At 40.7% G+C, this 14,992-nt stretch overlaps 2 protein-coding genes across 2 annotated transcripts in view; both read right to left on the bottom strand.

The window, feature by feature from the left end:
- The window catches only part of dse (dermatan sulfate epimerase), a 28,078-nt gene extending 23,671 nt beyond the window's left edge, over positions 1–4,407 (bottom strand). The window contains exon 1 of the mRNA XM_056481318.1: positions 4,267–4,407. The gene's annotated coding sequence lies outside the window, so the exon portion shown is untranslated. The remainder of the gene's footprint in view (positions 1–4,266) is intronic.
- A 2,214-nt stretch (positions 4,408–6,621) lies between these two features.
- nt5dc1 (5'-nucleotidase domain containing 1) overlaps positions 6,622–14,992 on the bottom strand; it is a 63,432-nt gene continuing 55,061 nt past the window's right edge. Inside the window, exons 11-12 of the mRNA XM_056445566.1 lie at positions 12,533–12,695; positions 6,622–10,342 (exon numbers count right to left, since the gene is read on the bottom strand). Of these exons, the coding sequence (XP_056301541.1) occupies positions 10,230–10,342; positions 12,533–12,695 (276 nt within the window). The 3' untranslated portion in view covers positions 6,622–10,229. The remainder of the gene's footprint in view (positions 10,343–12,532; positions 12,696–14,992) is intronic.

Genomic DNA, 14,992 nt, shown 5'->3' with positions numbered 1-14,992 from the left:
TTAAAGGGTGAGTAAATGATGACAGAATTGTCATTTTTGGTCGAACTATGCCTTTAAGGCAGTGGTGCTCAACCCTGTTCCTGGAGATCGACCTTCCTGCAAAGTTCAGCTCCAACCCTGATCAAACACACCTGAACCAATTAATGAACAGACCTGAACAGACCTTGATAATCACAGGCAGGTGTGTTTGATATGGGTTGCAACTGAAATCTGCAGGAAGGTCGATCTCCAGGAACAGGGTTGGTCATGCCTGCTTTAAGGTTTGTATATTTGTTTTCCTACTATGGAGGTGAATGGTTACAGGATTTCAGCTTTCTTTAATATATATTAGTTTGCATTCACCAGAAGAAAGAAGCTTTGCTCCCTATTTAGTGCACTCGACAGCACATTTCATCAAACCTTAAAGGGACAGTTCACTCGAAAATAAGAAATCTGTCATAATTCACTCACTCTAAACTCACTTTTCAAACCGTCTTGAGTTTCTTTCTTCAGTTGAACACAAAAGAAGATAGTTTGAAGAATGTGTTTTTTTCCTACTATGGAAGTTAATGGTTACAGGTTTTCAGCTTTCTTTAAAATATATTTGTTCTGCATTTACCAGAGGAAAGACGCTTAATCGGCCTCGAGGAAACACCATGTGTGTGTGAAAGCTCCCTATATAGTGCACTCAACAACACCTTTCATCAAAACCTACTATTGACCTTCATATTAAACTTAACCATTAGCTTCTATACTTGTTTTTTCTACTATGGGAGTCGATGGTTACAGGCTTTCAGCTTTCTTTAACATTTATTAGTTTGCATTCACCAGAAGAAAGAAGCTTAGCTCCCTACATAGTGCACTCGACTCGACACACTTCATCAAAACTTAAAGGCACAGTTCACCCACTCACATTTTAAACTCATTTTTCAAACTTTTATGAGTTTCTTCTGCTGAACAGAAAAGAAGATATTTCAAAGAATGTTGGAAAACAGTAACCATTGACTTTCATAGTATCTGTATTTTTTATGGAAGTTAATGGTTATAGGTTTTCGGCTTTCTTTAAAATATATTTGTTTGCATTCACCAGAAGACAGAAACTTAATCTGCCTCAAGGAAAAACCTAGTGCTCCCTATATAGTGCACTCAACAACACCTTTCATCAAAGTTTAAAGGGACAGTTCACCCAAAATGACAATTCTGTCTTCATTTACTCTAGCTTTACTTCACTTATTTCTTTCTTCTGTTGAACACAAATTAAGATATTATGAAGAATGTTGGAAACCTGTAACTATTGTCTTCCAAATTTGTTTTTCCTACTATGGAAGTCAATGGTTACAGGATTTCAGCTTTCTATATATTCATGATATGACATGAGAGGCCATCTCACTGTGATCATTACAAAATAGTATTAATCATGTGTGTTCCGAACCATGTGTTGTGATCACGGATCAACTCTAATCAATAATAATATTGTGAAGTCATACAGCTACGGATCGCTCGAAACAGCGACCGCTAGTCTCTCCTCCATCTCTAAAAGTCTCCATAGTCGTCTTGACAACACAAACACTTCTGTCACCTCAATGTAAACCCCGCCTCTGCTTTAATTTGATTGGACAATGAAAAATATGCGACTGATGTAGCGCGCTTTTCCACTCAGAGTTGACTTTTTCCAACTGCAGGCGCACAGAGCGCAACGACAAAAATGCGAGGCGCATAAGCAGCATGTAAAACGCTTGCAGTCATTAGAAAACTATTCAAAAAAGCCTCCTCTCATTACAAAAAGCACATGCAGTCAGTGTGATCAAGGCGTTTACTCACCTGCGACTTGTGCAAAACACAAAAGTAGATTTTTGAAAGAAAGCCGGAAACCATTGACTACCATAGTACTTGTTTTTTTCTATACCATGGATTAACTTTCTTCAAAATATCTTCTTTTGTGTTCAACTGAAGAAACTAGTTTATAACCACGTGAATTTTTCAAAAACACCTTTTATTTTTGAGTGATTTACCCCTTTAATGAAGACGAGCTATCAGAAGGACTCCTTCATTCATTTTCCTTCGACTTAGTCCCTTATTTATCAGGGTTCGCCACAACGGAATGAACCGCCAACTATTCCAGCATATGTTTTACACAGTGGATGCCATTCCATTCCCCTTTAGCACACGTGTTTGGACTGTGGGGGAAAACGGAGCACCCGGAAATAACCCACGCCAACACGGGAAGAACGTGCAAACTCCACACAGAAACACCAACTGACCCAGCCGGGACTCAAACCAGCAACCTTCTTGCTGGGAGGCCACAGTGCTAACCACTAAGCCACCGTGCCACCCCTATCAGGAGGACTTTTAAGCAAAAATAGGTTTTCAGACCTAATGCTTACAGTTTATTTGTTTCGATGCACTATTTATTGTAATTAAAACATGCTGGTTTCCACAAAATACCTTCATGTCATCCCAACACAAATCCATTAAGTCAACTTAATTTACAAATTTAAGTGGAATGAACATAAAACTCCCCCAAAAAACTCAAGAGTTGTGTTGATTCAGTTCATTCTCAAATAAGCATCTAAAATCCCTGAATAAGGTTGTTGTGTCTGCGAGAGAAAACGTGCTCATGCTCAATGAACCACAAGCGTGTCTTTGCAAGAATGTAAGCTCTCCGTTTTCTCCTCCTCCTCCTCCTCCAGACTGACTAACACTCTGCTGGTCAAATGGAAAATTAGCTGGTCCTGGTTTATGGGGTGTCTAGACATGTGTCCAGTGCAGCCGGTATCTATTCCCCCTGCCTTAAAGGCACAGTTCATGCAAAACCGAAAATTCTGTCATCATTTAATTTAAGCTCCACTTGTCGCAGACCAAATGAACACAAAAGAAGTTATTTTGAAAAATGCTGAAATCCTATAACCATTGACTTACATAGTATTTAATTAATAGTTATAAGCTTCCCAAACATTGATTAACTCATTTATTTATTGAGCAGCAGAAAGGGAAGGTCCTATTTGAAGTGTGTAATGTGTTTTTTAAGGGATAGTTCACTCAAAAATTAAAATGTACTCTCGCTCAAATTGTTCCATACCTTTATGAGTTTCCTGCTGAACTCAAACGAAGTTACTTCAAAAAATGCTGCAAACCTATAACAAGTGACTTATGTAGTATTCATTTAATGGTTCTAACATTTTTAGAAATACCTTCTTTTGTGTTCAACAGAAAAAGGAAACTCATAAAGCTATCAAACAATGTGAGGGAGCGTAAACGCTGAGTGAATTTATCATTTTTGGGTGAACTGTCCCTTTAAAACACATTACACACTTCAAGTATGAGCTTCCCGTTCTGCTGCTCAATAAATAAGTGATTTGATCAATGTTTGCGACACCATGACAGCATCGTTTCCAGCTAGTTTGAACTGTGATTAGACGCCAGATAATTAAAAAAAAATTACGAAAGGTGAAACCAAACAGGGCAAGTCACAGCAGTGGCCCTTGACCCCTCAACCTCTGCATTCCTGCTGGGAAACACATGGTCAAACAACTAATGCTTGCATAAGCTGCGTCTGAACGACTCACACACACACACACACACACACACACACACACACACACACACACACACACTCAATCAAAGATGTATAGAACAGGCCTATTTTCAGTTCCGTTTTTTACTTCAGTTAAATTTTGTCATATATTTTGTATTCATTCATGGTAGGGCTAAAAACGCAATCTATTAGAGATTAATATTCATAGCAAGTATATTCTATAGCCTGCCTAATAGAAATTCCAATTGTTATCAGTTTTGTCAATTATAAGTTACTAACCGAGTCATTTGTGGTCAGTTATTAAATAATAACATGTCATAAACAGCTTAAGCCAGGGATTGATCGCAAAATAAATACCCAGAATCAAAATAATAACCCACTTTACAGTTTAGGTCACAATTCACGGTACTAACAAACCATCAGCTAACACTACTAGCTTAATAAACTACTAACTAGCTGTTTATGGGTAGTTAGTAAGGCATATGTTGTGTTTAGGATTTGAGTATAGTAATAGGGATGCAGAATAAGATCATAACTACTACTGAACAGTTAATATCTTAGTAATAAGCCCATAGTCAATAGACATAAACTAAAGTGTGTCCATAATAAGCAGAACTATGGTACTTTTAGAATAACGTAGAAATCAGACATCTTCAAGAGCTCGTGAGGGGATTCAGGCACAGATGCTAAGACATTCCTGAAAGCTCGAAACTTCTATTAAACCGGGGAGAAAGTTGTAGTGAGTTCGTTACCTCTCGGGTAGAGTTGCGTTATCTCCCCAAAAGCCCCGCAGTCGTGGGTCTCCAGCCTGACGGGACGCATCCGTGGGCCTGAACGTGTTTTGTCGTCAACAGATGCGCGGAGCCGCGATCAGCTGCGCAGTAGAGGCTGAAGAAGACTGAGCTCTCAACGTCACATCTGGTCTGGGGGAGGGGGAGGGGCAGCTCTGATTTACATCACTCACTCTCACTCTGTTCACTCCCTCTCTGTTCTCTCGCTCTCCTCTTCTGCTCACTGTCTCTCTTTGTATTTTAAGGTTATTTTTCTAAGGATGGTTTCAACTTTGCAAAAAAAAAAAATAATAATAATAATAAAAAAAGGACAAAAAGAGCCAATAATTAATTTTGTTGTAGGAAAAGCCAATCTGGCAATTTACATAACGAAAAAGGAAGGAGATAGATGGTGAAGTGTGTCGAGATGTGGTGCAACTTTCAGTAAAGTGAGAATCTACACTCACCGGCCACTTTATTAGGTACACCTTACTAGTACCGGGTCGGACCCCCTTTTGCCTTCAGAACTGCCTTCATCCTTCATGTCAGAGATTCAACAAGCTACTGGAAATATTCCTCAGAGATTTTGCTCCATATTGACATGATAGCATCACACAGTTGCTGCAGATTTGTCGGCTGCACATCCATGATGCCAATCTCCCGTTCCACCACATCCCAAAGGTGCTCTATTGGATTGAGCTCTGGTGACTGTGGAGGCCATTTAAGTACAGTGAACTCATTGTCATGTTCAAGAAACCAGTCTGAGATGATTGGAGCTATACTCAGGTAGGCTGTGGCGTTGACACCATGCTCAATTGGTACTAATGGACCCAAAGCGTGCCAAGAAAATCTACCCCACACCATTACACCACCACCAGCAGCCTGAACCGCTGATACAAGGCAGGATGGATCCATGCTTTCATGTTGTTGAGGCCAAATTCTGAGCCGAGTATCTGAATGTGGCAGCAGAAATGGAGACTCATCAGACCAGGCAACGTTTCTCCAATCTTCTATTGTCCAGTTTTGGTGAGCCTGTGTGAATTGTAGCCTCAGTTTCCTGTTCTTAGCTGACAGGAGCGGCACCCGGTGTGGTCTTCTGCTGCTGTAGCCCATCCGCCTCAAGGTTGGACGTGTTGTGTGTTCAGAGATGCTCTTCTGCAGACCTCGGTTGTAACGAGTGCTTATTTGAGTTACTGTTGCCTTTCTATCAGCTGGAACCAGTCTGGCCATTCTCCTCTGACCTCTGGCATCAACAAGGCATTTGCGCCCACAGAACTGCCGCTCACTGGATATTTCCTCTTGTTCAGACCATTCTCTGTAAACCCTAGAGATGGTTGTGCGTGAAAATCCCAGTAGATCAGCAGTTTCTGAAATACACAGAGCAGCCCGTCTGGCACCAACAACCATGCCACGTTCAGCGTCACTTAAATCCCCTTTCTTCCCTATTCTGATGCTCGCTTTGACCTGCAGCAGATCGTATTGACCATGTCTACATGCCTAAATGCAGTGAGCTGCTGCGTGGGTTTCCTCTGGGTGATTCAGTTTCCCCCACAGTCAAAAGAGTAAAGCGGTACAGGTGAATTGGGTAAGCTAAATTGTCCGTAGTGTATGTGAGTCAATGGGAATGTATGGGTGTTTCCCAGTAATGGGTTGCTGGAAGGGCATCTGCTGCATAAAACATATACTGGATAAGTTGGTGGTTCATTCCGCTGTGGCGACCTCAGATTAATAAAGGGACTAAGCCGAAAAGAAAATGAATGACTGAATTAAGGGGACCTATCATGCCATTTTTTACAAGGTGTAAAATGCGTCTCTGATGTCCCTAGAGTGTGTTCAGTACAGTTTCAGCTCAAAATACCACTCTAATTATGTTTTCTAGCTCTCTGAAACTGACCCTTTCAGGCTTTGATCCTAATTGTGGTGTTTTGGTGACTGTCGCTTTAAATGCAAATGAGATTGTGCTCTTTTCAGAAGAGGGCGGAGCTACAAATGCCTGTGTGTCAACATAGTGGCAGATTCAAAAACAAGACCAACATTATATGCTAATGAGGGAGAGATGGGCACTAGTGGGCGGGGATTTCCCCCTCTGATGACATCATACAAAGGGAGAACGTCAATCAAAGTGTTTCTGCAGACTGTTTTCATCAAGTCTGATTAGAACAAATACAATTAATAAATGTTTACCATTAGAAGCTGGATATATTCACACACTGCTGACACACTACTGTGCTTACACCCCTTATAAAAGTGATCTTTGCATAATAGCTCCCCTTTAAATGTGAACAATATGCAAATACACAGGGGCAGAAACGCATGGAGTCTCTTAAACCTTATGTTTCTTTATTATTTCTTTATTGTTTTATTCGGCACATATGAACACCTTCCCTGCACTCAATGAACAACTATTGCTACTCACAACATACAGCAGAAGAGACACTTTGTTTTTTTAATTTGAGAAAAATAGGTCACCATGCTTACGATGAGGATTTCCACACTTCTGTAGCCACTGCGAAGAGCTGCCTAGCGCCACCTAGCTCAGTTTCAGGCACTGTAACAATCGTAACATGCAGCGTCTCTAAAATCCATCATAGCAGAAACCTCATCAGAGCACTCCACATATAAAAGAACACCAAATCCACTTACATTGCTCGAAACAGATCATTATTAAAGCCCAGGGCCAGCACACAGATCAAACAAATGACAAGTGCCCTGACACATAAAACCACTGAATGGGTGAATAAAGCTTGGCACCATTCAACGCTGGTCCTGTGCATGACAGACTCTTTACATTGACTATCACCCGACAGCACATTAATTTAGCTTTTACACAATGTTACAACAACAGTACATACACAGGAGAATGAATAATAATAATAAAAACACACCAATCTTCATTCAAAAACAGTGAAGACCTGAAACAAAAGGCATTTACAAGGAATAGTTCAACCAAAAATGAAAAGCCACTCTTGACTCACCTTGTGTTGCTTCAAATTTCTTCATGCCTGGGAAGAAACCAATGTGATATATTCCCCAAATCCAGAACATTCTTATTCCTTACACATTTAAAGTGTTTGAATCATTTTGCATGACGAAACGGAATATTTAATGAAAAAATAATAATCAATAATCCCTAATCAATCTCCATTAAAAGGGTGGTCCATTACACTATCATTTAATAAGCTTTAGTTGTGTAATGTAGCTGTGTGCACATAAACATCTCTGCATGTGAGACGCTCAAAGCTCAAAGCAAAGGGAGACGTTGGCTTTTACAGAGTTAGCTTAGCCAAGCCTGCAGCCAACGAACTTTTGGGACTACAAAAAATACATCCGGGTTAATGATGTCATAAACCCTTCAGGTTATGCACACACACCCTGCGCAGTGAAGGGGCGTGGCCAGAGGCGCTGTAATGTTACAGTAGAAAAAGCTAAAATGGCGTCCAAATGCTGCTGTTTCTACAGAGCTTCTTCTGGACACGATACAAATAGAGAAGAGCTTACAGTTTAATTTAGTTATGTTCTAGAGAATTATAAAACAGATATAGCTTTAGCATTTGATAAAGGAGAGCTTCCAGAATCTCTCCCAGTTCAGTGCTGGATTCGGCTGAAACTCCTCAGAGAAGCAGCAGGTCCAACCATAATAGCAGAAGCTGTGGATTGTAAGCCACAATTTTTTTGTGAGCCACTTTTTGTGGGATTAAAAGTCTTAAAATATTTGAACGAGATGCTAATGGTCTAATCCGATTCAATGATTTATGCTAAGCTAAGCTATAAGTGCTCTCGCCAGAACCGGAGATTGGCATAATGGATTCAAAAACGGTAAAACTCATCTCATCAACTCTAGAGGAGCTTTAAAGTGAGTCTATTTAACTTTTTGTGAGATTAAAATTCTTGAAATATTTGAACGAAATGCTAACGGTCTAATCCGATTAAATGACTTATGCTAAGCTAAGCTAAAAGTGCTCTTGCCAGACCCGAAGATCGGCTGAATGTATTTAAAATGGGTAAAACTCAACTCATCAACTCTAGAGGAGCTGTAAAGTGAGCCTGATTAACTTTCTGTTGGTTAAAAAGTCTTGAAATATTTAAGCGAGATGCTAACGGTCTAATCCTATTCAAAGATTTATGCTAAGCTAACCTAAAAGTGCTCTCGCCAGAACCGGAGTATGGCAGAATAAATTCAAAACATGGTAAAACTCAACTCATCAACTCTAGAGGAGCTGTAAAGTGAGCCTATCTAACTTTTTGTGGGATTAAAAGTGTTGAAATATTTGAACGAGATGCTAACGGTCTAATCCGATTCAATGATTTATGCTAAACTAAGCTAAAAGTGCTCTCGCCAGAACTGGAGATTGGCAGAATGGATTTAAAAACGGTAAAACTCAACTCTTTAACAAGAGGAGCTGTAGAGTGAGACTATTTACCTTTTTGTGGAATTAAAAGTCTTGAAATATTTTAGCAAGGTGCTAACGGTCTAATCTGATTCAATGATTTATGCTAAACTAAGCTAAAAGTGCTCTTGCCAGACCCGGAGATCAGCTGAATGGATTCATAAATAGTAAAACTCAACTCATCAACTCCAGGGGAGCTGTAAAATGAGCCTATTTAACGTTTTTGTTATTAAAAGTCTTAAAACATTTGAGCGAGATGCTAACAGTCTATTCCAATTTAATGATTTATGCTAAGCTAAGCTAAAAGTGCTCTCGCCAGACCTTGATATCAGCTGAATGGATTCAAAAACGATAAAACTCAACTCTTCAACAAGAGGAGCTGTAAAGTGAGTCTATTTAACTTTTTGTGGGATCAAATGTCTTGAAATATTTGAGCGAGAAGCTAACGGTCTAATCTGATTCAATGAGTTATGCTAAGCTAAGCTAAAGGTGCTCTTGCCAGACCTGGAGATCGGCTGAATGGATTAAAAAATGGTAAAACTCAACTCTTCAACTCTAGGGGAGCTGTAAAATAAGCCTATTTAACGTTTTTGTTAATAAAAGTCTTGAAATATTTGAGCGAGTTGCTAACGGTCTAATCTGATTCAATGATTTATGCTAAGCTAAGCTAAAAGTGCTCTCGGCAGACCCGAAGACTGGCTAAATGGATTCAGAAATGGTAAAACTCAACTCTAGGGAGGTTGTAAAGTGAGACTATTTAAGTTTCTGAGAGATTAAAAGTCTTGAAATGCAACAGTATCATGGTAAAGTTTTGTGCTTTTTATTTGGAGCTGGTGTTGTGTGGAGAAAGCAGCATGGAGGATTTGAGAGCCAACAACAGCACAGCGACTTCACCATGGCGAGTAAATAATGCTGATTTCTAGTTTTAGCTAAACTATTCCTCTAATACTCTTCTGGCGTTTTTAGGAGGACCTCCATTTCTTCTTTTATCACAGAGATGTGTGGTACAGTACATCGAAGACCCTGAAATCATAATCAAATGGTGAAAAAATAAAACCGAGCACACAATTGGACAATAAACTTGCAGGTTACGACACTTAAAAACATCAAACAATCACCAAAGAAACAAAGACCTCACGGCTGTTTCTGGATTGCATGAATACAATTTGTGCTTGCTTTCTTGCAGAAAGCGTTTTCAAGAACAGATCCTCTGAGGTAACATTCCCTTCATAAAATCAGAGTAAAACACACACACAGCTCACCGAAAGGCTGTGCTCTTTTCGGTACACCATTAAAAGTAGTTTAATGGTAGTGAGCGCTGGATGAGACACAATACATTGTGACTTCCTATTCCGCATGTACCGTTTACAGACACCACTTCAGACTGTGTAATACCGCAGTGATTTGGGAAGAGGTGAGGAGGAGGCACACAGACAATGCTCTGGATGGTACATTCACACAGCTGTATCACTGACTGGACGAATGGATGGCTCTGGTGAAGCTTGGAAATGTTAACGGTGAAACAATCTCCTTGTCTGCACAGACGGACGCCAGGCTTCAGGACAAGTTCTCTTCCCGTTTCAGCAGCGAGTCTGGAGGTCTGGGGTAATATCCTGTCGTGATCGGCTTCTCTGAGGAAAATCGCTGGAACTTAAAGTCTAGAGGAAGATCTGGAAAAGAGACGGAAGATGAGGTGATCTACATTGTGGTGTAACAAACACTTAAATATGCACTAAAAGGTCTCGTGAAGTGCTTTGAAACGTGCATTTTTTTGTTCGATGTGTGGCGTAATTTCAACTAAAACATGAAAAGAGGGCGGGGTATATAGTAGCCGCTCCCCTTTTTTGAAAAACACCCAATAGGGTTTCACAGCTCTGCCGGTGAAACTGGTGGAGCTTAACTGCATCAAATGAACAGCGAATGAGAAGAAGGGGGCGGGGCATGTCAGACACTAGAGAGCATTTGATTGGTTGGAAGATTTGATGAAAAAACTATGAGGTGACGACAAAAAAATGGATTCATTTACGCAGATGTGACAGCAAACTGCAAACTTTACATGCTTGTATCTTTAAAATGTGAATGTAGCTCACAAAACTAACTAGTTTTTTAGCTTATAGAAATCCTTAACATCCTCATACTAACATCTAAAAAAACGTTATTTTAACATCACGAGGACTTTCATTATTTAAATATATCTGAACTGCCTATTGTAACGAATGAGATGCTGGCAACAGACATGCAGATCCACATGCAGATTTTATTAAAAATCATGCAGGGAATGGTCAAAAATAGGAGCAAACAGGAGCATAAAAGTAATACAAAACGTAGTCAAAACACAGGCAAAAGGTCAGGTTAGGAGGCAAAGAATCCAAAAACGTAAACAAGAAGAAGGTCAAAACACTGGAAGACTAGACAAGGGAAAACGCTTGTAATGTAATGTTAGCAGATAAACAAGACTCAGCAAAGTGCCCGTGAAAGTAAGTGGTATATATAGTCCATGTAATCAGTAATCATGAGTTTCAGATGTGTGTGTGTCCGGATTATTGTAAGTTGTGGAAGTTGATTAGAGTTTTAGTCTGTACGAATACCGGAAGTAATCTCAAGCGCAGAAAACACAGCTGGCGATCACAAGACCCGTTTATTCATTCATTTTTTTTCGGCTTAGTCCCTTTATTAATCTGGGGTTGTCACAGCGGAATGAACCGCCAACTTATCCAGCATATGTTTTATGCAGCGGATGCTTAATCGTTTTTACAAATTTAAGTGGTATTAAAAATAAACAAATAAATTATCCCCAAATAAACTTACGAATTGTGTTGGTTCAACTCATATTAAATAAGTAGTTTGAACAAGCAGCAAAAGTCATTTTTGAGTGTACAAAATGATGCTAAATGGAAGCATTTACGGTTCTAGTCTCTACATTTGCTCCCCCTGTATGTACAAAACATACTGTGCCTATTGATTTGAACTTCATTCATTCATTCATTTTCCTTCGGCTTAGTCACTGATTCATCAGGGGTCACCACAGCGGAATGAATCACCAACTATTCCAGCGTATGTTTTACCAGGCATGTGCAGAGGGCGGAGCTTTGGGTGTTTGAGCACCTGCCCCTTTCGCTTAAAGAAAAAGTGCCCCCTCAAAATGAATGAAAGTGCCCCCTGCTAGTCACTTCGTGGTCGTCCAATCCTCGTCCAAACCTCCACCATGCTCTTCACTGGTCGATCTCGCCCCTTAATTACACAATTTCCAACAACAGCCAGCCTCCTACATCCCAACCCCCCTCTGCTCTTCAGTTCTCGATCATCCAAATCCCCCATACTCACAAACCTCCACCCTGCTCTTCACATGTCGATCCCCCCAGCTCTTCATTTTGCGACCGTCCCAAACACAACACACTCCACCCACCCAACCCTGGGTCACTTCGAGCACCTACCCCTCGAAAGGTCTCAGCACTGTTTTGCGTTTTACCCATACACACTCATACACATCAGTTCCCCTATAGCGCATGTGTTTGGACTGTGGGGGAAACCGGAGCACCCGGAGGAAACCCGGGGAGAACATGCAAACTCCACACAGAAACACCAACTGACCCAGCCGGGATTTGACCAGTGACCTTCTGGCTGTGAGGTGACAGTGCTAACCACTGAGCCACCGTGCTGCCGGCGAAACTGAAGTTCAACAGAACTACACAAACAATCTACACTGCACTCGTCTCTGGCTGCCTCAATAGCTGGAGTGGTCCACAATTTGAAATATTACGGTTTCTGCTCTCTTTTCTCCATCTACGTTAAGCTGCTTTAACACAATCTCCATTGTAAACAGCGCTATAGAAATAAAGAGCAACTGAAGTGAAGTGTACCTGCTATCGCCTCGATGCTGGGTATAGCCATGGTGCTGTATGTGTGGATGCTGTGGCAGCACCAGGTGAGCTTCTGCGTTTCCTCTCCTTCAGTCTTCTGCACATCCACAAAATACGAGCCCCACTGCTTTGAGGAATCTGACGGAGATTTCATTCCCTGATCCTAAGAGAAAGATGATTTCCCATCTTCAGAATAATATGTCCGTGGTCAATAGATTAAACATCATTGGTAATACATAAACCAGCTGCAAAGAAATATGATCTACATGTAGCGTGTCGGCTCTTTGTGGCTTATGTGACTCTCTCACGCTCTTTGTTTGCATGTGTTTAAGAGAATCAATTACATTAGATATTATTTAGTCAACCCAGCATGATATCTGGCTGCATATGTGAAGTATTTACTTGCACTGTAGAGGACTGTTCATTTAAATTTTCAGCCTTTCTTACATATTTGATTGGACGGTTGAAAGTGAGGTAATAAACAAACACACACACAGAAAAACCTGAAAAACTGAGACACAAACCATGAGGAGACCCATGAGTTATAGTTTACAAAGTTAAAATGCAAAGAAATAAACAGTAACTCAATGCCCTACTGCACCCCTGCTGAAAAATCCAGCTTAAATCAGCCTAGGCTGGTTGTCTGGTTTTAGCTGGTCAACCAGCCTGGTTTAAGAGGGGTTTTGGCCATTTCCAGGCTGGTTTCCAGTCATTTCCAGCCTGGTCTTAGCTGGTCAGGCTGGAAAATGACCAGCTAAATCCAGCTAAAACCAGCTTGACCAGCCAAAACCAGCTATGTCCAGCTTAAACCAGGCAGGTCAAGCTGGTTTTAGCTGGATTTAGCTGGTCATTTTCCAGCCTGACCAGCTAAGACCAGGCTGGAAATGACTGGAAACCAGCCTGGAAATGGCCAAAACCCCTCTAAAACCAGGCTGGTCAACCAGCTTAAACCAGCCAATCAGCCTAGGCTGATTTAAGCTGGATTTTTCAGTAGGGACTTGTTATTCATAAATCCATATACACATAACCATAATTTATTATATCTTCATAAAGATAATCATTTGTTGGGGCAGGAGCAGACTGGGACAGCATTTTCATAAGAGAAATAGTATCTGTTATTCTGGACACATGAAGTGAAGTCGAGAAAGTGAAGAGCGCTGGAGAGTGGGTGGATTGGTGATCGTTTAGGGTAGAGCGAGTGTTGGAGGAAGTTATGGGTTGGTGGAAGGCGGAAGGCCAGATTGCCCATCAGATGCTCCCTATGGCCAGTCTGCTCCTGGTGGGTTGTGTTAATAGTGGGTGGGCTGGCCATAGGTAGCATCTGATGGGCAATCTGGCCTGCTGCGCACACCCAACCCATACATTTCTCGGTGGCCTGACGGTCTATCTGGCCTGCATGTCTCTGAGATTCTGGCCTGCCGTCTCCCCCCGCCCATGACCTTCGATATCTTTTCCCGGTTGGAAATGCTGTCCCACTCCGCCCCTGCGACCTACGGTTCAGAAGGCATATGACCCACGGATTAATAACTGTATTGAACTTGTAGGTTAATCCAACATTTTTAACAACTGCAGAGAGAGAGCGCCTCCCATTCAAATCACATGTATGAACGCATTTAGGATTCCCTGTAAAATATAATGATGATGGACGAAGTTGTGGTGCTTTCTCAGGGTTTTACAGTAATTAAAGGTGTTTTCTGTCACTGTTTATCCTGCATTAATGCGTTCAGTGTAAAGCTGCACGATTAAGCAGTAAAAGATTGTGATCTCTGTTCAAACCTGCGCAATATCAATGATTTGTTGATTTGCATATGTTTATTAATCCTGTGCTGCATTTAAATCTGTGTTTGATCGAGAGAGATTCAGTTGTTACACTTTTCCAGTGAGTTACAAACAATTAAATTAGACAGAAGTACTGGGAGAACAGCTTATAGTCCAGATGTAAACACTGATGATTATGGTGAAGATACACAGTTTAATATAACGTGACGCTGGTGTTGTTGAAGCAGTTACATTGTGCAGCCTACAGGTGGCGACAAACAACCATCAAAATGATGTCACTGAATGGGTTTACGTAAATGATCCATCTTTAATAAAACATGAGGTTTTATGAGTGAATTGTTGAATCATTCAGTGAAAATAAGCATGATCTGTTGTAAAGATGTTCTCTATTCAGCATTATCAGCAACAGTAGCAGTTTCCTATCGAGTATTTTCCTCTTTTTCAGCTGGTTCTTTCCTGATTTTTATTCTTATTTAAATGACAGGTTCTCAGTTCTGTTTGTTAAAGCAATGCTTTTTGCAGGAATGTTTTAGCATAAATGGAAAGCAGCTGATATTGACTTCTCCTGTTTATGCTGATCCAATAAATGGTTCAATCCGTGACTCAAAAACCATAGTGTGATCCGCACCATGAGATATCCGTTACACCACTAATAATCATGTAAACACTATTAATGAGACT

The sequence above is a fragment of the Danio aesculapii genome, chromosome 20 (genome assembly GCF_903798145.1).
Source record: "Danio aesculapii chromosome 20, fDanAes4.1, whole genome shotgun sequence".
Classification (NCBI taxonomy): domain Eukaryota; kingdom Metazoa; phylum Chordata; class Actinopteri; order Cypriniformes; family Danionidae; genus Danio; species Danio aesculapii.
Note: the sequence above shows the minus strand (reverse complement) of the source record. Positions and strands in the feature narration are given on the sequence as shown.